Below are 21,110 nucleotides of genomic sequence, written 5' to 3'. Positions count from 1 at the left end.
ATGCTATATAAAGATAGCTTATTTTTATTTTTCCCCTTAATGGCCATGATTTCAAAGAGACACATTTCATATGTGCTATCCCATACAGTCTGGTTAAATTGGTCCAAGTGTTTTTATAATTGGATGACTGAACTACTTTGAAATAAACGTTATTTGTGTGATAATGCCAATGTGAAATTATAGCAGGTATTAAAAAAGCACAAATTGAGAGCACTGGAGTTGGGACTGTGATAGCTATAGCTTCTGTCTCAGCATTACTGAACTCATTAATGAACTCAGCATTAGTTCCCAAATACTTTCCTAATTTATTTAGGGGCAATTTTGCCCCTTCTCCTCTCTACATGACTCCGGCGGGTCTCATTCACAGTGTCCCCCCTACCCTATGACCGTCCTTGAGATTCCCATATGAACAGTGACAGCTAAGTCAGCTTGAGCTGCGTTTGGGGCTCCCTGCAGCTTTTTGCCTACTACATGGCAGAGATCCTTTGTGTATGATGAAGCTGAGGGGAGCTGAGAGATGGAGAGAGTCCTGATAATATCAGAGGTCTGGATCCAGCCATGTGGAAGCTAGAACTACTGTAGACTTCCTGGTTATGAAGGGAAAACATTTTCCTTTTTGTTTAAGCTGGTTTGAAACAGGTTGCTGTCACAAGCAAGTGAAAAAAAAATCTTAAATTATTTTGGGTGAATATTTGAGTTAAATAAAAGAGCTGATACAAAACATCAAAAGCTATGAGAATACTGCTAAGATTTCCAGTTAACCTGCAGAAGCAAAAGAGATCTGGGGGAGTGTTAAGGTTATGGGTTAATATCAGGCTGACTTATCTTAATATTTTGCTGATCTGTCCATCTTTTTCAATTTTTATATTAAGAACAGGTAACATGAGATCTACCTACTTAACAAATTTTTATATTTATAAGCACAATGTTGTACAGCAGATCTCTAGCACTTACCTTATATAACTGAAACTTTATACCCATTGAACAGCACCTCCCTACTTCCCCTCTCGCCAGCCCCTGGCAACCACCATTCTACTCTCTGCTTCTATGAGTTTAGCTATTTTATGCAGTATTTGTCTTTCTTTCACTTAGCACAATGTCCTCAAGATTCATCCATTATCCTGATTCATCCATTCTGTCACATATGGCAGGATTTCCTTATTTTTATGGCTAATATTTCATTGTATACACACACACACACACACACACACACATCGCTTTTTTTTGAGATGGGAGTCTCAACTTATAATTACTTAGATGATAAATAAATATTGTACAGAATATTCCTGCAACATTGAAAAACGGCCCCCAAACATAGGATGTAGGCATGACTTAGGAGGTCAGGTTTCTTGGAGGAGGTAAATCTTACAGAAATGATAGGAGTTCGCTGGGTAGAATGGAACTTTAGAGGGAGCAGGTAAGGGACAGCAGAAACCAAGTTTTCAGGAATAGTCATGAAGGTCTGAGTGGCATATGCACCTTTTCTACACATCTATGTTGTAGAGTCTAAAACAGAAATGAGGCTGGCTAGGGAGGCAGTAGCCTGACTGCAGAGAGCCTTGCTTATTATGCTGGGCCAAGAACTCAGTATTTGACTCCAGGCAATCAGGAACTACTGAGAGATGTTAAGGAGTGGAAAGATGGTGACAAACAGAAATTTATGTGAGAATGACCACCCTGTAGGCATTTGAAAGATGGATTTGAATGGACTGAGACTAGAAGCAGGAGACCGGGAAGCTCTTTTGGCAATGATGCAGATAAGAGATGATGGGGGTCAGAGGAAAGAAAGAGACAGGTAAGAAATAGGAGGTAAAATTGGCAAGGCTGGGTGATTATGTGTGGGAAGAGAAAAGGAGGGAAGAGTCACAGTTAACACTGGATAAGAACTTAGGTGACTGGCTGGGTCACTGGGCTGCAGGCAGGGCCAGGCTTGGGGTGTGGAGGCAGTGGGGTCATGAGTCACAACCAAGCGCTGGTGTGTTCCACCCTCTGTGGGATACACCAGTGGAGATGGCCATCTGGGAGCTGATTCTCAAGTTCAGGAGAAAGTCTTGACTGGATCCCAGTTTGGTAGCCATCAGTAGGTTGGTAGGTATTTTAAACAAGGGGATATGAGGACCAAGGGAGAACATACAGATTGGCAAGAAAAGGAAACCCAAGTCCATGCCTTAGGGGCCACCACATTTAATGGCCAGGTAATAACAGCAGTGACTAATGTGTAGTAAGTGCTTACTGTATTGTACATAGAGTGGCTTTAATCCTCAGCAACACCAGGGATTAGCACCATTATTATCCTCAATTTCACTGATGAGGAAGCAGACCCAGGAAGCCTGAGTTCCCACTGCCACATGGTCAATAGGGGAGTCTGAGAATCTGATTCCAGAACCCAAGCCCTTAGCTGCTGTGCTCTTGTGCCTGGGAAGGAAACGAAGAAGAGAGAGAATATGGAGAACTGGGAGAGCACCTCAGAAGCTGAGGGAAGTGCTGTTTCAAGGAAGGAGTCATCCATGATATCAGGAGCTGAGCAGCCCACTGAGAGGGCTGGGAAAACTGCGCTGTAGACTTGGCAGGGAGAGGCCTCCTTGGAGCAGTTGAGGGCACTGGAGCAGCTCAAGGTGAGAAATGGGGAGATGATGAAATGGAGACAGCAAGTGTGGGCTATTGTGAAAGATCTGATGAGAAAGGGGGCGACAAGAGGCAGCCCTTACAGTGGAACACAGGTTTGTTTTTAACGGGAAATCGAGCATGCTTACGGTGTGGGAAATAGCCAAGGTGAACTCAGTGATACAGGAGGGTGGGGAGAAATTGCTGGAACAAAGCTCTATGTAAGAGTCTTCATTTACCACTGTTCACCACTGCCCCTCAAGACACTCTCATGCATTTGCTGCCATATTTCCATATTCCCCGACTTGCTTCTTACCTGTATTGACAAGATGAATCCTCAGTCTCCTTTGGGGCTCTCAGTTCTATCCTTGCAATGATTTACCCTCAGCTATCTTTTCATGCATAATTCTCCAGGCAATCTTATTCGCCTATGTGCTGAAAAACCCCAAAATCAACACACCAGCCTAGACTCACCCACCCAGATTCCTCCATCCAACTGATTCCAACATGTCCTTTTGTGTGTGTCTTCCCTCGTTCTCAGCATGTCGATTCCTTTGGGGTCGCTCAGTTGTGAATACTGTCTCATCCAGTTCCCTCCCTGCCTCCAACACATTCACGTTCTTCTTGTTCTCTGGATTTTGACTTTGGTGCCATCTCCACCAGAATCTTTCCACAACCCTTCATGACTTCTGCAGTGCTGTTCTTCCCCTGCTGTGGTTCTTACTGTATCAGAGTTGCTGCTGACATGTCTGTTTGCTTTTACTGAATGTAAACTACTAGAGGGCCGGGCTTATGTCTTATTCACAATTAATTACATCCTTTTTCTTTAGTAAGAAATGAGATTGGCAAACTTACAAGCACATGTAAGGGATTAACACCTCGAAAAGGAGGAGAGAGCACATGGTTCTCTGGGACTGGACTGAGGGAGATGAGAATAGACACTGATCTATATGTGTTTATAGGTTGCATGGGAAGTTGAGGGGGCTTAGGGACACAATTTGCATAGTAGAGTAGGAGGTAAAATGGTTTCCTGAGAATGAAGGAGAGGGGCTTGGGTTTGGGGCTTGAGTTGAGTCATGAAGATACAGGCAGGCTATGGAGAGGCCAGGGAGGGAGAAGGACCCAGAGGAGAGCCATCCCCCTCGAGGGCGGGAGCACAGTGCCGCCTCCTGCAAAGTAGCATCTTTCCCACTACTCAGAGCGTCCTGGATTTTGAGTGTGTTTCTTCAGAATGGTCTGGGTCTACCAACCGATATTTTTGCCTGTAAGTCATGAAGTTCTTTTTACCTATGAGAAGTTATTCTTTTTACCTATGATAAAAATAGTGGGCTCTAAGGACAGAATCGTAGTCTGGGAGCTAAAAGATATGCTGCACATATCCCTACTTTCTTAATCTTCTGTTTCCCAAATATGTACATATGGAAAAATAAAGATTGAGGTAAAATTCTTGTGCTTTATTTCTTTAAAGAATGAAAATGCCCATATTTCTTTCAGTAATAAAAATGGAAATATGCTTATTTGACAGTTCTGTTGTGAACATGACCAAGTTATGAATTTTAAAATTCATTCTTTAGGTTGGCAAATTCTGATAATAAAATAACAGTAACTGTTTTCAACAAAAGAATTTTCTAAGCACTGCTTCTGTTACCAGACACTTGAGACTGATCCACTTCAGAGCACAGTGCTTTACATGTAGAGATCCACACACACACACATATGTATCTCCATACATACATACATACTGTAAGATCTGGATACATACTGGAATGCTATTTTTTACATGTAGTGGTCACATCTTTATGAACTGTGAATTTGGGTCTTGTAATGGCACTGGTAAGTGAAGTATTCAAACCGAGCTTGATGGATGGAAGAGGTCGTTGAGAAACACCTGAATGTCTTTTCTTTGGGGAGAGAGTAATCAATTACCAAATTCATGCAAAACAAAAGTGGTTCCCTTTGCTCTGGTGGATGTACCTGCTCCGGGCAGCAAGGAGCCTTCTGTGTAGCCTTCGCCACTGACAGCATGCTACTGTTACTGTAAATGCAAATACGCTATCTTTCTACAACAGCCATATCCCTTTTTTTTTTTCAAAAGTGTCACTAAAGATGGCTGCAATTTACATTGTGAATATATAGCAGTCTGTTGAAGGAATCATCTGTTATTAGAATAGCCTGAGTATTACCCCAGCAGAAGATGCTACAACCTCTAAATTCCCTGTGCTAGATGTAGCCCATGAGTTCTTTTATTATTTTATTAATAATAAATATATTTGAAAAATCCTATGCTTCAATGGATTTCTCCGATAAGGACTGAAGCAAGTCCTTATAGACAGCAGAGTTCATGAATCGAGGATATGAGTCTCTGTGCATCAGGGTGTAAATCTGAAGTTGAGCATCATCGAATATGTGTTGGGATGGCTCCACCATGTTTCTGTTGATGACTTCTCTCACACGGGAGTCTAAGCTCACCTGTCGACAGAAACGAGCAGGAGCTGTATTAGAGACTGTAGTTGTATCTCTATCCCAAACTCCTAGAGCTTGTGGGGTTTTTTGTTGTTTTTGTTTTTTGTTGTGGTTTGTTTTGTTTTGAGACAGAGTCTTACTCTGTCGCCCAGGCTGGAGTGCAGTGGCGCAATCTCAGCTCACTGCAGCCTCCGCCTCCCGGGTTCAAGCAATTCTCCTACCTCAGCCTCCTGAGTAGCTGGGATTACAGGCACCCACCACCTCACCCGGCTAACTTTTGTATTTTTAGTAGATAGAGATGGGGTTTCTCTGTGTTGGCTGGTCTCGAACTCTTGACCTCAGATTATCTGCCCGCCTCGGCCTCCCTAAGTGGTGGGATTATAGGCATAAGCCACTGTGCCCGGCCTTGTTGTGTTTTAAATATCCCAAACCAAACGAGATAATTCAAAAAATTCAAACCGCCAAGAGAGAAACCAAAAGCATAATCAACGCGGTTCTCAAATGTCAGTGGCATCAGCAGGCTCCAGAGGGCTTGTGAGAGCGGTTGCTGGGCCCCACCCCAGACTCAGTAGGTGCAGGGGCCCCTGATCACTTGTTATTTCCCGCAAGTTCTAAGTGATGCTGGCGGGGCTCACACTGCTGCTTTGAAGAAAACAGGCAGCACAGATTGCCTCTTGCTCATTTCCTTGTAACATGGGGGCAGACACGTGGAGGCCCAGGCTTCCCCTGCTGGCCCACAGTGGCAGGGCTCTGGGGATGAGTGCTGGCCTGCCCAGAGGGTTGGGCACAGGGGTGAAGTAGGAAGTTGACTCAAAACCCTGGAAGGTTCCAATCACAGGGCCTGAGGGCAGACGATGCCTGTGTTTAAATTCCAGCCCTGGCCGGGTATGGTGGCTCACACCTGTAATCCCAGCACTGTGGAGTTCGAAACCAGCCTTGCCAACATGGCAAAACCTCATCTCTCTACGAAAAATAAAAAATATTAGCTGGGCATGGTGGCAGGCACCTGTAATCCCAGCTACTCAGGAGGCTGAGGCAGGAGAATCGCTTGAACCTGGGAGGCCGAGTTTGCAGTGAGCTGAGACCGCACCACTGCACTCCAGCCTGGGCAACAGAGCAAGACTCCATCTCAAAACAAACAGACAAACAAAACCAACCCTGTCACTGCATTGTTGTGGGGCCTCAGGCAAGGTAAACTGTGTTCTAGTGAGCTCCTCCCCTGAAGTGGGGATGATGATGGTAGTGTCTTATGTTTTCGGTGATTTAATGACAAAGTGCTTGGATTTCACTAAGCCCGTAGATGTTGATTGCTCTGATGTTTGGCTCTTCCTAGACAAGGTTTACCTGCCTCGGCCTCCCATAGTGCTGGGATTACAGGTGTGAGCCACCGTGCCGGCCTGTGTTTTGGTTGTATAATACTTTAAAAGACTGATAAAAAACTTTGCCTAAAAAAAAAATCATGACAAAATAAAAATATGTGGAAGCCATAAATTAAAGAACAAAAATTATCTTGCTCTATTAGTCCAAAATGAAAATAACTTTCTGGATTCAGTATTCAAACATGTCAACTGAATATTACCAATTTAACAACACGAACTTAAGAAAGCAAAATGTGACGGTGCAAAATTAAGTAAGCCAACGACCCCACCACCTGGTCTGCCTACCACCAGGCATATGGGAGTCATTTTAGACGGTGGGTTTGCCTCAAATCCAACCCTTCCTCTCTAGCGTCTTCAGCTGGCCTAGCTAGCCCCTTGCCACGTCCCTTTGGGCTCCTGAATTAGTTTTCTAAAGTCTTCTGCCCCTCATCTTCTCCAAATCCATTCTGCAGCCCTATTGGTCTTTCAAAAATCAAAATTCGATGATACAAAGGGGCTAAAATCCAAGGGCTTCCCAAGACAAAACTCTGGACGCTTCGGCATGATGCCCAAACCTCCCCATGCTCTCCGACCCCTTCTCTCATAAGTCTCCTCCCACTGCCTGCCCCCAGCCCTAATAGTTTGGTAAGCACCCTCCCCTTCTGGCACAACAATCTATGTACACTTGCAGTGATCACACAACTTCATGCTCTTCTCCTGGACTCACCTGGCCCTGTCTCCTGGGATGTCGCCATCCTGCTGTGTTTGTGGAAATTTCCTTTTCACTATCTTTGGTCCATCTGTAGCCTCCTTGAGTATTTTTCTCATTCTTGCCCACCCGTTTGTGGATGGCTCACCCCCAATCCCCAGTGAGTGCTGAGTGTGTGGCCAGGGGTCCTGGTCTGTCTGCCCACATCTCCAGGAGCTCCATGACAGGAGAGGCCCTGCTTCTTCAACCTGACATTCCTGTCAGCACATAGTAGGAAATAACCAATAGTTTTACAATTAGAGCTGCAGGGCACCCAATTGTGAGAACAATCTGACATCCTAAATTTTATTATTATTTTGAGGTGGAGTTTTGCTCTTATTGCCCAGGCTGGAGTGCAATGATGCAATCTCTACTCATTGCAACCTCCGCCTCCCAGGTTGAAGCGATTCTCCTGCCACAGCCTCCCGAGTAACTGGGATTACAGGTGAATGCCACCACACCCGGCTAAGTTTTTGTATTTTTAGTAGAGATGGGGTTTCACCATGTTTGGCCAGGCTGGTCTCGAACTCCTGACCTCAGGTGATCCACCTGCTTCGGCCTCCCAAAATGCTGGGATTACAGAAGTGAGCCACTGTGCCAGGCCTGACCTCCTACATTTTAGATCTGAAGTAACTGAAACTCTGACAGGTGGAAACTTGCCCAATCTCATTCAACTGATAATTTCTTGAATATGAAAAGGCCAGTCTGGGGAAAACCTTTTCCGCATCAGTATCACATCTGTGATGCTGCTGCTCTGTAACATCAAGATACCTAAAGACAATATTTTTCTCAGAATAACAAGAAAATTTTATTTAAAGGAACTTCTTAGGGTGTAATATTTGTAAACAGTGTTCACCATCAAATGCAGACTCCAGGGGATACTTTTTCCAGAAAAATGCCCAAAGTTTTCACAGATTTCAGAGGACACTTGCAGCCCCTCTGCAGGTCCACAGTCAAAGGGATCTGAATACTGTGAATGAGGGTACAGCTGTTTGGTCATGTTCAGCTTGACCCAGAACAGCAACTGCAAAATGTAGAAAACGGCTGCACCCGCATTCACGGTATTCAGATCCCTTTGACTGTGGACCTGCAGAGGGGCTGCAAGTGTCCTCTGAAATCTGTGAAAACTTTTGTGCATTTTTCTGGAAAAAGTTAAAAGTAATGGCAAGGCCAGGCACATGACTGTAATCCCAGCAATTTGGGAGGCCAAGGTGGGTGGATCATGAGGTCAAGAGATCAAGCCCATCCTGGCCAACATGGTGAAACCATGTCTCTACTAAAAATACAAAAATTAGCCAGGCATGGTGGTGCGTACCTATAATCTAGCTACTCTGGAGGCTGAGGCAGAAGAATCGCTTGAACCCGGGAGGCAGAGGTTGCACTGAGCCAAGGTCGTACCATTGCACTCCAGCCTGGGTGACAGTGAGACTCTGTCTCAAAAAAGAAAAAAAGAAAAAAAAGGTGATTACTTTTGTTTAGTTTTTTGAGATGGAGTTTTGCTCTTGTCACCCAGGCTGGAGTGCAGTGGCTCAATCTCAGCTCATTGCAACCTCTGCCTCCTAGGTTCAAGCGATTCTCCTGCCTCAGCCTCCCAAGCAGCTGGGATTACAGGTGCCCGTGACCATACCAGACTAATTTTTGTATTTTTGGTAGAGACGGGGTTTCACCATGTTGGTCAGGCTGGTCTCCAACTCCTGACCTCAGGTGATCTGCCCGCCTCAGCCTCCCAAAGTGCTGGGATTACAGGCGTGACTCAACGTGCCCGGCCTGTGGCAATTGCTTTTGCACCAAGTTAATACTTTTACCATCAGCCTTGGGAGAAGGCATTTCGTGGTCACATACCTCCTTAGGAGACAGTATAGAAATGTAGTCTTCATAGATTATCCTTGCTTTCTCTTCAATAATGTTTTTATTAGCTTCCTTTTTCAGTTCCTCACAGGCCATCCAGAAGAGCATATTTTCTTCACTGAATTCTGTTCGGAGGAATTCACGGAATGCATTCCTTCCTGCTGGAGTGACCATTAATTTGTCGAATGACTGAGCCCAGGCATTCACTTCTTCCAGAGTAGGAGCAGGGCTTCATGGAGACCAAAAGAGAGGAGGTATAGGGGAACTGTTAGTGGTAGTTAATTGGAATTTCATTAGAAATGTATCTTTTCCTCCTCCAAGAATGAAAAATATATGCATTTAGGCCCTTTTAGGAGGGGGAAGAGCTGTTCTCCTTTCTTCAAGCCTTTGGGAAAAACACATGAATATACTTTCACATTGTTTGCTGGATTGCATACCAAAAGGCTTGCAAACCAAGTTGCTATAATAACTGCTAAGAACATGCTTGTTTACAACTGGGCACATCTTGCAATATTTTAAAAACTATAAATGTAAAGAAAAATCCTACAACCATCTGACCCAAAACTTCCTAATCACCTGTGATGAGTTCTGTACTACAACAGAACTAAGTCAGGTTTGACAACATTAAACCTCTAGAACAACAGAGCAGTGTCTGCTTAATGTATTTTAAAATTACGTAATACTTGAGAAAGAGAATATATGTAATATAAATGCAAGTTATAAATGCCACCGCCGTACTGTCCAAAGGTGACAACAAAATGAACACTTTTTTTTTTGAGAGTCTCGCTTTGTTGCCAAGGCTGGAGTGCAGTGGGGGTGATCACAGCTTACTGCAGCCTCGACTTAGTATGCTCATATGATTCTCTCTCCTTGGCCTCCCAAGTAGCAGGGACTACAGGCAGGTGCCAACCATGCCCAGCTAACTTTTTGTATTCTTTGTAGAGTCAGGTCTTACTATGTTGCCTAGGCTGGTCTCAAACTCTTAGGCTCAAGCGATCCACCCACCTTGGCCTCCCAGAGTGCTGGGATTACAGGTAAGAGCCACTGCGTCCGACTCACTTTTTTAAAAAAATTACAAACATTTAAAAAATATAATTAGGGGGTACAAGTGCACTTTTGTTACATGCATACATTGCACAGTGGTGAAGCCTGTGTTTTTAGCGTAGCCATCAATGGGATAGTGTGCATTGTAATTGTCAGGTAATTTCTCATCCCTTACCTACCTCCCACCCTCCCATCCACCTTTCCGAGTCTCCAGTGTAAATGAACACTTATGAATGGGCCATTTTCCTTAAGAACCAGAACAGTACTGACAATGTTGCATTTATTTTGGTGGTACTTCTACCTGCTACTATCTCCCGGCTTCGTCCCCTAGGGAACTGCTATACTTGATTTTGGGGTTACCCCTTTGAGTTAATTCTTACTTCTGTCATAATTATATCGAGATCAGAAAACATAGCTTAATAATGATCCTTAATATCTCTTTTATTTTGTTTCCATAGTTTTAAATGTATGTATGTAACCCTGAAAAATGTAGTCTTTAGTTTTTATTTGTTTATTTATTTTATTTTTTTAAGACAGAGTCTCTCTCTGTCACCCAGGCTGGAGTGCAATGGCATGATCTCGGCTCACTGCAACCTCCGCCTCCCAGGTTCAAGCGATTCTCCTGCCTCAGCCTCCCGAGGAGCTGGGATTACAGGTGCTCACTACCACACCCGGCTACTTTTTTGTATTTTTAGTAGAGATGGGATGTCACCATGTTGGCCAGGCTGGTCTGGAACTCCTGACCTCGGGTGATCCACCCACCTTGGCCTCCCAAAGTGCTGGGATTACAGGTGTGAGCCACTGGTAAGTATAATGCAAATATTCTGAAATCTGAAAAAATCTGAAATCTGAAACATTTCTAGTTCCAAGCATTTTGGATAAGATATACTCAAACTGTATTTCAATCTCCTTGTTACATGGGTCTTTTTGGATACCTTCAGGTTCACTAATTATTTATTTAGCTGTATCTAATCTCCTATTTCAATCATCAATTTTAAAACAATTTGAACAATAATATTTCATTTTTAAAACTTCTATTTTGTTTGTTTTCAAATCTTCCAGGTCATTTTTTAAAAGAAATGTGTTAACAGGCTGGGCACAGTGGCTCACGCTTATAATCCTAGCACTTTGGGAGGCTGTGGCGGGTGAATCACCTGAGGTCAGGAGTTTGAGAGCAGCCTGGCCAACATGGTGAAACCCCATCTCTACTAAAAATACAAAAATTAGCCAGGGGTGGTGGTGGGTACCTGTAATCCCAGCTACTTGGGAGGCTGAGGCATGAGAATCACTTGAACCTGGCAGGCAGAGGTTGCAGTGAGTCAAGATCGCAGCACTGCACTCCAGCATGGGCGACAGAGCTAGACTCCATCTCCAAAAAAAGAAATATGTTAACAGTGTTTACTCTCTTAGCGGTTAGATCACTTTCTTTACTTATATACCATTTAATTTTTGGCAAGCATCTATAGCTTTTTCTTTCTCCCTCTCCATTTTATTATTTAATTAATTAATTAATTTATTTATTCATTTATTGAGATAGAATCTTTCTCTGTCTCCTAGGCTGGGGTGCAGTGGTGCAGTCTTGGCTCACTGCAACCTCCGTCTCCGGGGTTCAAGCAATTCTTCCTGCCTCAGCCTTCTGAACAGCTGGGATTACAGGCATGTGCCACCACGCCTCGCTAATTTTTGTATTTTAATGAAAAGGGGTTTCACCATGTTGGCCAGGCTGGTCTCAAACTCCTGACCTCAGGTGATCCACACACTTCGACCCTCCAAAGTGCTGGGATTACAGGTGTGAGCCACCATGCCCGGCCACCGTTTATTATATAACATACTTTTATTTTTAAAAGTATGTTATATAAAAATAAAATAATATGTTTTGTTAGGAAGCATCTATTTGTATTTGCAATTAGCAAAGGAATTAGACTAATAATAGAACTGATTTCTCTCCCTGTCACACGATGAATTAAATGGAATTCTGCAGGGGAGGAATGTGAGGCCACATAATGATTGGATGTTACTAAATTGCAGTTAGAGAAAGTGTGCGTTCTGTTGAAACATACAAGGCAAAGAAAAGAAAGAGGTTAGTATTTCTGTTAGTTTAGTGAGGTAAAAAAACATGCAATTTCACCTTTCTTCCCAGGTTGGAAGGTCTGCTCTGAGTTCGTGGGAAGCTATTGTGGGCCTCTGATCTTCCTGGTTTCTAACAGTGAGACTGCAAAAAAAAAGACATTCACATGTTGACAGCTCAGTCTCTGCCAAGAAAAGTTTTTTTACAAATATTTTAAAGATAACTTCAGATCCCGAAGTATTAATAGAATTTCTTCCTCTGCTTGGAAAAGAAAATGACCCCAGTTAGTTTTCCCAAGCAAACCAAAAGCATGACAGTAAGATACTAGAAATGTAAATTATAACATTGTGGTTTCTACAATTGAGAAAGAGTTAGAAATTATTGTGTTCAATTATACTTAGAATAATGATTTTTAAAATAAAAACAGATTCATTAGAAAATAGTAAAAAAGGCTTGGGCATGGTGGCTCATGCCTGTAATCCCAGCACTTTGGGAGGCCAAGGCAGGAGGATCACTTGAGGCCAGGAGTTTAAGACCAACCTGGGCATCATAGCAAGATCCCGTCTCTATTTAATACAAAAATTTAAAAAATGAAAATAGTAAAAAGTAAGACTGTCAGGAATGTTATGGGGTTTCATTTCATTTTTTGTATCTTAAAAAAGTATACATCCTCTAGGCTTTGTTTCCAGTCAAAATGGAGGCTTCATATATTTATAGGCACATATACAAAAGTAGTAGAGAAAACTAGGAAAGTGCATAATCAAAATCTATGTATTTCTCTAAAGAGTTTTCTTATACACATTCTGTACATTTGTCTGTAAACTTATTCCAAGTATTTTTGTTATTACTGTAAATGGAATTTATACTTTTATCTCATCTTTTCACTGGTTATTGTTTGTAATATGAATGCTTTTTTTTTTTTTTTTGAGACGAAGACTTGCTCTGCTGCTCAGGCTGCAGTGCTGTGGCACTGTCTCAGCTCACTGCAAACTCTGCCTCCTGGGTTCAAGTGATTCTTGTGCCTCAGTCTCCTGAGTAGCTGGGACTACAGGCATGCACCAACATACCCAGCTAATTTTTGTATTTGGTTTCACCATTTTGGCCAGGCTGGTTTTGAACTCCTAACCTCAAGTGATCCACCCACCTGGACTTCCCAAAGTGCTGGGATTACAGGCATGAGCCACCACGCCCGGCCACTTTCTTAATCACTTTATTGAGCTATCATTCATATGCCGCCAAGTTTATCTGTTTAGAGTGTACAATTCAGTGGTTTTTAGTATACTCACAAAGTTGTGCAACCATCCCTGCTATCTAATTCCAGAACATTGTCATCACCCCCAAAAGAAACCCCACCAGTAAGCAGTCACCGCTTATCACCGGTATCTCCCCACTCTACCGGCCCTAGGCAAGCACGAATCTGCTTCCTGTCTCTATAGATTTGCCCGTTCTGGAACCTACGGTATGTGATCTTTGCTGGCTGTCTCCTTTCACTTGGCATGATGTTTTTGCACTTAACCCATGCCGTAGCATGTATCGGCACTTCGTTTCTTTTTCCAGTTGAATAACATCTCATTGTTTGGATAGACACATCACATTTTGTTTATCCATTCATCAGCAGATAGACATTCGAGTTGTTTCCACATTTTGGCTGCATGAATCATGCTGCTATGCACATTCCTGTGCAAGTACGTGCAAACATATATTTGTGTTTCTTATTCCTTAAGTAGAAACCTCGGAGTAGAACTGCTGAGTCATATGGTAACTTGAGATTTAACATTTTGAGGAACTCCCAAACTGTTTTACAAAGCAATTGCACCATTTCACATGGTAATATTTGAGGGATCTAATTTCTCCATGCCCTTGCCAACAGTTACTGTTGTCTTTTTTATTGTAGCTTCGTAAGTGGGTGTGAAGTGGTATTTCATTGTGGTTTTGATTTGCATTTTGCTAATGACTACTGATGTGGAATATCTTTTCATGCATTTACTAGCTCTGTGTACATCTTCTTTGGAGAGATGTGTATTCAGATCTTTTGACTATTTCTAAATTGATTTATTTGCATTTTATTATTGAAATGGAAGTGTTCTTTATTTTAAGATCTGAGGCCTAAAGAGTATTACTTTAATGATAATTTTATATCCTTCCTATTTCTGAATTCTTCTGTATTTGTATCAGTTACAGCTATAATTCTCTTGGGATTTCATCTGCAAACAGGAAGAATTTTACCTCTTTATTTCCAATTCTCAGGCCTCTAATTGTTTTTCTTGTCTAATTAGCTAACGCCTAAAATACATTTTTTTTTTTTGAGACAGGGTCTTGCTCTGTTGCCCAGGCTGGAGTGCAGTGGCGTGATTTCAGCTCACTACAACCTCCGCCTCCTGGGTTCAAGCGATTCTCTTCCCTCAGCCTCCTGAGTAGCTGGGATTACAGGTGCACGCCACCATGCCCGGCTAATTTTTGTATTTTTAGTAGAGATGGGGTTTCCATGTTGGTCAGGCTGGTCTCGAATTCCTGACCTTGTGATCTGCCCACCTCGGCCTCCCAAAGTGTTGGGATTACAGGCATGAGCCATCACACCCAGCCAAATACATTGTTAAATAGTAGTAGAGATTGTGGACATTTTGCCTTATTTATGATTTTAGCAAGAATGCTTTCAGCATCCTATCAACTTAAAAATGGATGTTATCACTGACAACTGGGATTTTCTTTATCTTGTTGCTGCTGTATTTTCTATATTCTTTATTATATCTTTTCTTAACACTTTATAAAAGTTTTTCAGTCTGTTTTTAGCACATCTGTTTTATAAATTATCAGTGTGTGTGTGTGTGTGTGTGTATGTGTGTGTATAGCTCTGTTTTCTTTAAAGGCAAAATCATTAGAAATGCAGGAACCCTTTTGACTTCCTTCTTTCATGATGTCAGGGCTAAAAAGTTTCAGTAAATAATGGCTTCTTTAAAAAAAAATCTGACCAAAAAAAACTTGAGAGACATTTGAGTGGTACCCTCTCTGCATGACTTCCAAGGCTTCTTTTGTAAGCAGAACACATTACTGCTCAGTGGGTAGGAAAAACCAGAGAAAAAAAGAGATGATTTTGACAGGAGATTCCTCAGAGAACCAGAAGCTCTACTGCAAACTAAATAATGCAAACGTATTTAAGCTTTGATATACTTTTTGCCTCATTTCAAGTAAGAATGTTTTAAAGAGACAGTGTGTTTTTGAAAACGAGAAGAATTTTTTTGTGTGAAGTTTTCTTTACCTTGGTCCACTGTTATTATTACAGCAGAACTAGAAGATGTCTCTAATAGCTCACTGTGTTTTAGGAATTTTCAGTAAAAGAAGACCCACGGCCAGATATATTTTGGTAAAATTTTGAGTGATAAAGAGAAAACTTACTAGAAAGGAAAAAAAACTTTATATTCAAGAGAACAAGAATCAGCATGCCTTCCCTTATAACACTAAATACCGGAAGGCCTTACAGCAAAATGTTGAGAAAGATTCACAAGTACTTTAGAAAACAAATTGCCATTTACCTTTCTCGAAAATTGACTTGACTATGTATATTAATATGGATAAATCTCAAAAGTGTGGTAAAAAAAAAAAAGGAAATTCACTACTTAAACAGTTGAAGTTTGCTGTGTACTTTTCCCATCTCATTTCTTCCTCTCTTTACCCTAGAGAGAGCTACCATTTTTTTTTTTTTTTTTTTTTTTTTCCAAGACGGAGCCTCCCGAGTAGCTGGGACTACAGGCGCCCGCCAACTCACCCGGCTAGTTTTTGTATTTTTTAGTAGAGGGGGGGTTTCACCGTGTTAGCCAGGATGGTCTCGATCTCCTGACCTCGTGATCCACCCGTCTCGGCCTCCCAAAGTACTGGGATTACAGGCTTGAGCCACCGCGCCCGGCCGAGAGCCACCATTTTTAACTTACCGTTTACCATTCCAATTCATAGTTATGCTACTATATTATATTCATAAACGTATTTTTAAACATAGTATAAATGTAATTATGTAACATATATTGCTTTATAATTTGTTTTTTTTTTTCCCACTAGCATATGAATTTATTTATTTCTGAGACAATGTCTCACTCTGTCGCCCAGGCTGGAGTGCATGATCATAGCTCACCGCAGCCTTTAACTGGGTTCAAGTGATCCTTCTGCCTCAGCTTCTAGAGTAGCTGGGACTACAGGCACATGCCACCATGCCTGGCTAACTTTTTCTTTTTTTTTTTTCAGTGGAGACATGGTCTTGCTATGTTGCCTCAGCTAGTCTCCAACTCCTGGGCTCAAGCAATCTTTCTGCCTTGGCCTCCCAAAATGCTGGGATTACAGGCGTGAGCCACCATGCCTAACCTATTTATTTGTTTAGTTTTGTTTTTCTAGTATATGAATTTAAATGCTGTATGGTAGTGGATTGTATAACTATACCACAGTATTTTCATCCATTCTCCTGTCTATGCCCTTTAGAACCATTTTCAATTTTTCTCACTCAGATGAATGCTGTAGTGAATCCTCTCATATATGTCTCCTTTTATTGCAGGGGTGTGAGAAGTTTTTCCAGGGTATAGGTTTTCCTTTTCTTTTTTTTTTGTTTTTGTTTTTCAGACAGAGTCTCACTCTGTTACACACAATGGAGTGCAATGGCACAATATAATTCACTGCAGCCTCAACCTCCCTGGGCTCCAGTGATCCTCCCACCTCAGCCTCCTGAGTAGCTGGGACTACAGGTGTGCACCACCATGCCTGGCTAATTTTTGTGTTTTATTTATTTATTTATTTTTGAGATGGAGTTTTGCGCTTGTTTGCCCACGCTGAAGCGCAATGGTGCGATCTCGGCTCACTGAAACCTCTGCCTCCCAGGTTCAAGCAATTCTCCTGCCTCAGCCTCCTGAGTAGCTGGGATTATGGGCATGCGCCACCATGCCTGGCTAATTTTGTATTTTTAGTAGAGATGAGGTTCTCCATGTTGGTAAGGCTGGTCTCCAATTCCTGATCTCAGGTGATCCACCTGCCTTGGCCTCCCAAATACTGAGATTACAGGCGTGAGCCACCATGCCCAGCCAATTTTTGTGCTTTTTGTAAATACGGTGTTTCACCATGTTGCCCAGGCTGTTCTCGAGCTCCTGGGCTCAGGTGATCTGCCAGGGTATAGGTTTTAAAAGGGTGTATATTTAACTTTCATTTTTCTGATCCTTGTTGGTAGGAAATACAAGCAGATTATTTTCTGTTCCATTTCATTTGCTGACTCTTTTGGTTCTTATTTATTAATGTATTTTAATGTTCTTTATCCTGGATATGAATTACTTGTTAATTGCACTGTAACTATCTTATCTGAGTATGTTTTATCTTTTCATTTTTAGTATCTTTTGTTAAACATATTTTAAGAATAGCTTTATTAAGATATAATTTTGCTGGCCTGATGGCTCACACCTGTAATCCCAGCACTTTGGAAGACTGAGGCGGGCAGATCACCTGGGGTCAGGAGTTCGAGACCTGTCTGGCCAACATGGAGAAATCCCATCTCTACTAAAATACAAAAATTAGCTGGGCGTGGTGGTGCGTGCCTGTAATCCCAGATACTTGTGAGGCTGAGGCAGGAGAATCGCTGGAACCTGGGAGGCTTAAGTTGCAGTGAGCCGAGATCGTACCACTGCACTCCAGCCTGGGCAACAGAGCAAGATTCCACTGCAAAAAAAAAAAAAGATATGGTTTGCATACTATATAAGTTGCCAAACTGAACCGTATAATTCCATGGCTTTTAGTATATTTACAGAGTGGTATAACTATTGCCATGATTTTGGAACATTTCATCATCCCCAGAAAGAACTCTACACATTAGCAGTAACTCCATCTTCCTTATTCCTAGGCAACTGCTAATCTACTTTCTGTCTCTATGAATTTACCTATTCTGGATGTTTCATGTAAGTGGAATAATAAAATATGTGGTCTTTCATATCTAGTTTCTTTCACTTAGCATAATGTTTTCACAGTTCATGCTATATTTTGGTGGTGTCAAGACTTCATTCTTTTTTTTTTTTTCGATACAGAGTTTCGCTCTTGTTGCCCAGGCTGGAGTGCAATGGTGCGATCTCAGCTCATTGCGGCCTCCATCTCCTGGGTTCAAGTGATTCTCCCACCTCAGCTTCTCAAGTAGCTGGGATTACAGGCATGCACCACCACGCCTGGCTAATTTTTTGTATTTTTTTTTAGTACAGACGGGGTTTCACCATGTTAACCAGGCTGGTCCCGAACTCCTGACCTCAGGTGATCCACCCACCTCGGCTTCCCAAAGTGCTGGGATTACAGGCATCAGCCACCGCGCCAGGTCACTCATTCCTTTTTTTTTTTTCTTCTTTTTTTGAGATGGAGTCTTACTGCCGCCCAGGCTGGAGTGCAGTGGCATAATCTTGGCTCACTGCAACAGCGTAATCTCGGCTCACTGCAACCTCCGCCCCCTGGGTTCAAGTAATTCTCCTGTCTCAGCTTCCCGAGTAGCTGGGATTACAGGTGCCTGCCACCATGCCTGACTAATTGTTGTATTTTTAGTAGAAACGGGGTTTCACCATGTTGTCCAGGATGGTCTCGATCTCTTGATCGGCCTGCCTTGTGATCCTCCTGCGTTGGCCTCCCAAAGTGCTGGGATTACAGGCGTGAGCCACCGCACCCAGCTGATCTTTTTTTAAAGGTGGGAATTGATTTTTGTATATGGTGCTATGTAGGAATATAAATATATTTTTATATATTTGGATACCAAGCAGGATGACCAATATTCCTGGTTTGCCTAGGGTTTTCAGGTTTTCTGGGCTGTGGGACTTTTCAGTGCTAAAACTGAGAAAATCCTATCAGTGGGGATGAGTTGGTACCCAAACACCAAGTATCCTGCTATTTACTGAATAGTTCATTATCTCCTTTGCTGATGCCACTTTTGTTACGTGTTGGTAAGGTTTTCTAGATTTATTGTCTTTCACTGATGTTAAAACAATAGGGTGTATTTTTGGACTCATTATGAATAACATTACTTTTGAAAGAAAATTTTCTTATAATAATTTTTTCTAAGAAAGTTTGAATTATTTGATTTGTCTGTCATTGACATGAGACTGTTTACAGCTTTGGTTTCACACTTTTTAACACAAAATTCAGTGCCACATTTTATATCAATATTTGACCCCGTTGTAGCTACGATTGTTACTTGTTTCCTGGGTCTTTCCTCTGGGTTCCCTTTTATCCCTCTGAACTAGGCCCTTTCTTCGGTTCTTTTAGGTTTGCAGGCAATAAACTTGGTTGGCCTTCGTATATCTGAGAATGTCTTATTTTACCCACACTCTTGAATTATGGTTTGACTTAGTTTTCAGTTACTTTTCTCCAGCACTTTGAAGACATTGCTCTATTGTCTCTTCTACACACACCTAAGTGCTACAGAAGTGTTGGCTATGGTGGTGATGATAGTGTCTAGGTACAGATTATTTTATTTGTCCTACTTGTTACCTGTAGGAGGAGCCTGCTCTGGGACATGCCCCGCCCTCTAGCCTTACACTATCCTGGGACAACATGCTGTTCAGGTCAGCATGTCAGCCGCCTCCCACACCCTGCGCATGAGGCAGCAGAGAGAGGAAGGAGGGGAAGGTTTGAACATCAGCTGGAGTCTCACCTGCACTCGGACATCCTGCACATCTCTAGGAGGATCGTCTCGTTTCTACACCGAGACCTACTGGCAGAGTGAGAATATAGGCGCCTGAATGCAGTCTGGCCACTACTGGTGTCTTCCTCTAGGGCAGGCCCTGGACACCCACGCATTTCCTCTGCCCACCACCAGCGCCTCTCCTCTGGCTTCCTGCAGAGCTGTCCAGATTCCTACCAGGGCTGAAGTCTCACCTTGACACTGCCTAGCTGTCAGCCCCGGCGTCGTGTTTCCTCTTGCTCTGGGAATGAAGAGACCATCAGTATCGGGATCCCCCGGTGGATATTCTACTGCTGTGTCCCTTCCACCAGATTGGAACTTCATGGAAATGAATAGTAGCCCGAGTTGGGCAGGAGCCACCAAACTTCCCCGGGCATTTCATTTTCAACCTCCAATCTCCTTCCCAGGGATCAGTTCTGTTAGTTCCATTTCGCGGTTCGTGATCAGTCCAATATCAGTTTTTCTTTTTTTCCACAGGACAGTGAGGTCTTGGTCTAACTTATTGCCAAGCCTGCATAAACTTAGGATGATTTGACTGCCGAAAGTGGTTCACAGATTTGGCTGGCACTAAGCACTTTTCATATCCAAGATTCCAAAGATGTAACTTAAAGTTCCCATGATTTTTAGGTGTAAATTATCTCCTCTTCTCCAGACCTTTAACAGCTACTCCAAGGGTCACGGATGTTTTACATCCTTTTTAAAGCAATGACTGTGTGTCTTTCTCTACCCGGTAAGTTAGCATATATTTTAATATTTGTCTCTATTTAAAACACATATTTTGACATTTCTCTTTTTTTTTTTTTTTTTTTTTTTTTGAGACGGAGTCTCGCTCTGCCGCCGGGGGTGGAGTGCAGTGGTCGGATCTCAGCTCACCGCAAGCTCCGCCTCCCGGGTTCCCGCCATTCTCCTGCCTCAGCCTCCTGAGTAGCTGGGACTACAGGCGCCCGCCACCTCGCCCGGCTAGATTTTATTTTGTATTTTTTGGTAGAGACGGGGTTTCACCGTGTTAGCCAGGATGGTCTCGATCTCCTGTCCTCGTGATCCGCCCGTCTCGGCCTCCCAAAGTGCTGGGATTACAGGCTTGAGCCACCGCGCCCGGCCGACATTTCTCTTTATTACAAAACAAAATTTATGAAATGGAAGCAGCAGAAGGTAAAATCCAGGTTCCCTTTACTTCATCGTCCTAACCTTTTTTTTTTTTTTTAGAGACGGAGTCTGGCTTTGTCGCCCAAACTGGAGTGCAGTGGCCGGATCACGGCTCACTGCAAGCTCCGCCTTTCGGGTTTAGGCCATTCTCCTGCC

At 42.7% G+C, this 21,110-nt stretch overlaps 1 protein-coding gene across 5 annotated transcripts in view; it reads right to left on the bottom strand.

Moving 5' to 3' along the window:
• Positions 1-4,037: 4,037 nt before the first annotated feature.
• RGS20 (regulator of G protein signaling 20) overlaps positions 4,038-21,110 on the bottom strand; it is a 106,666-nt gene continuing 89,593 nt past the window's right edge. For 4 of the 5 annotated variants that reach the window (XM_023184205.2, XM_023184206.2, XM_023184208.2 and 1 more), the window contains 3 exons: positions 12,194-12,277; positions 9,016-9,250; positions 4,038-5,073 (listed from right to left, as the gene is read on the bottom strand). In XM_023184205.2, coding sequence (XP_023039973.1) covers positions 4,885-5,073; positions 9,016-9,250; positions 12,194-12,277 — 508 coding nt within the window. In that variant the 3' untranslated portion in view covers positions 4,038-4,884. The remainder of the gene's footprint in view (positions 5,074-9,015; positions 9,251-12,193; positions 12,278-21,110) is intronic. The other variant, XM_023184209.2, reaches the window with a different exon arrangement.

The sequence above is a fragment of the Piliocolobus tephrosceles genome, chromosome 7 (assembly GCF_002776525.5).
Source record: "Piliocolobus tephrosceles isolate RC106 chromosome 7, ASM277652v3, whole genome shotgun sequence".
Lineage (NCBI taxonomy): Eukaryota > Metazoa > Chordata > Mammalia > Primates > Cercopithecidae > Piliocolobus > Piliocolobus tephrosceles.
The sequence above is the reverse complement of the archived record's forward strand: the minus strand, read 5'-3'. Positions and strand labels throughout refer to the sequence as shown.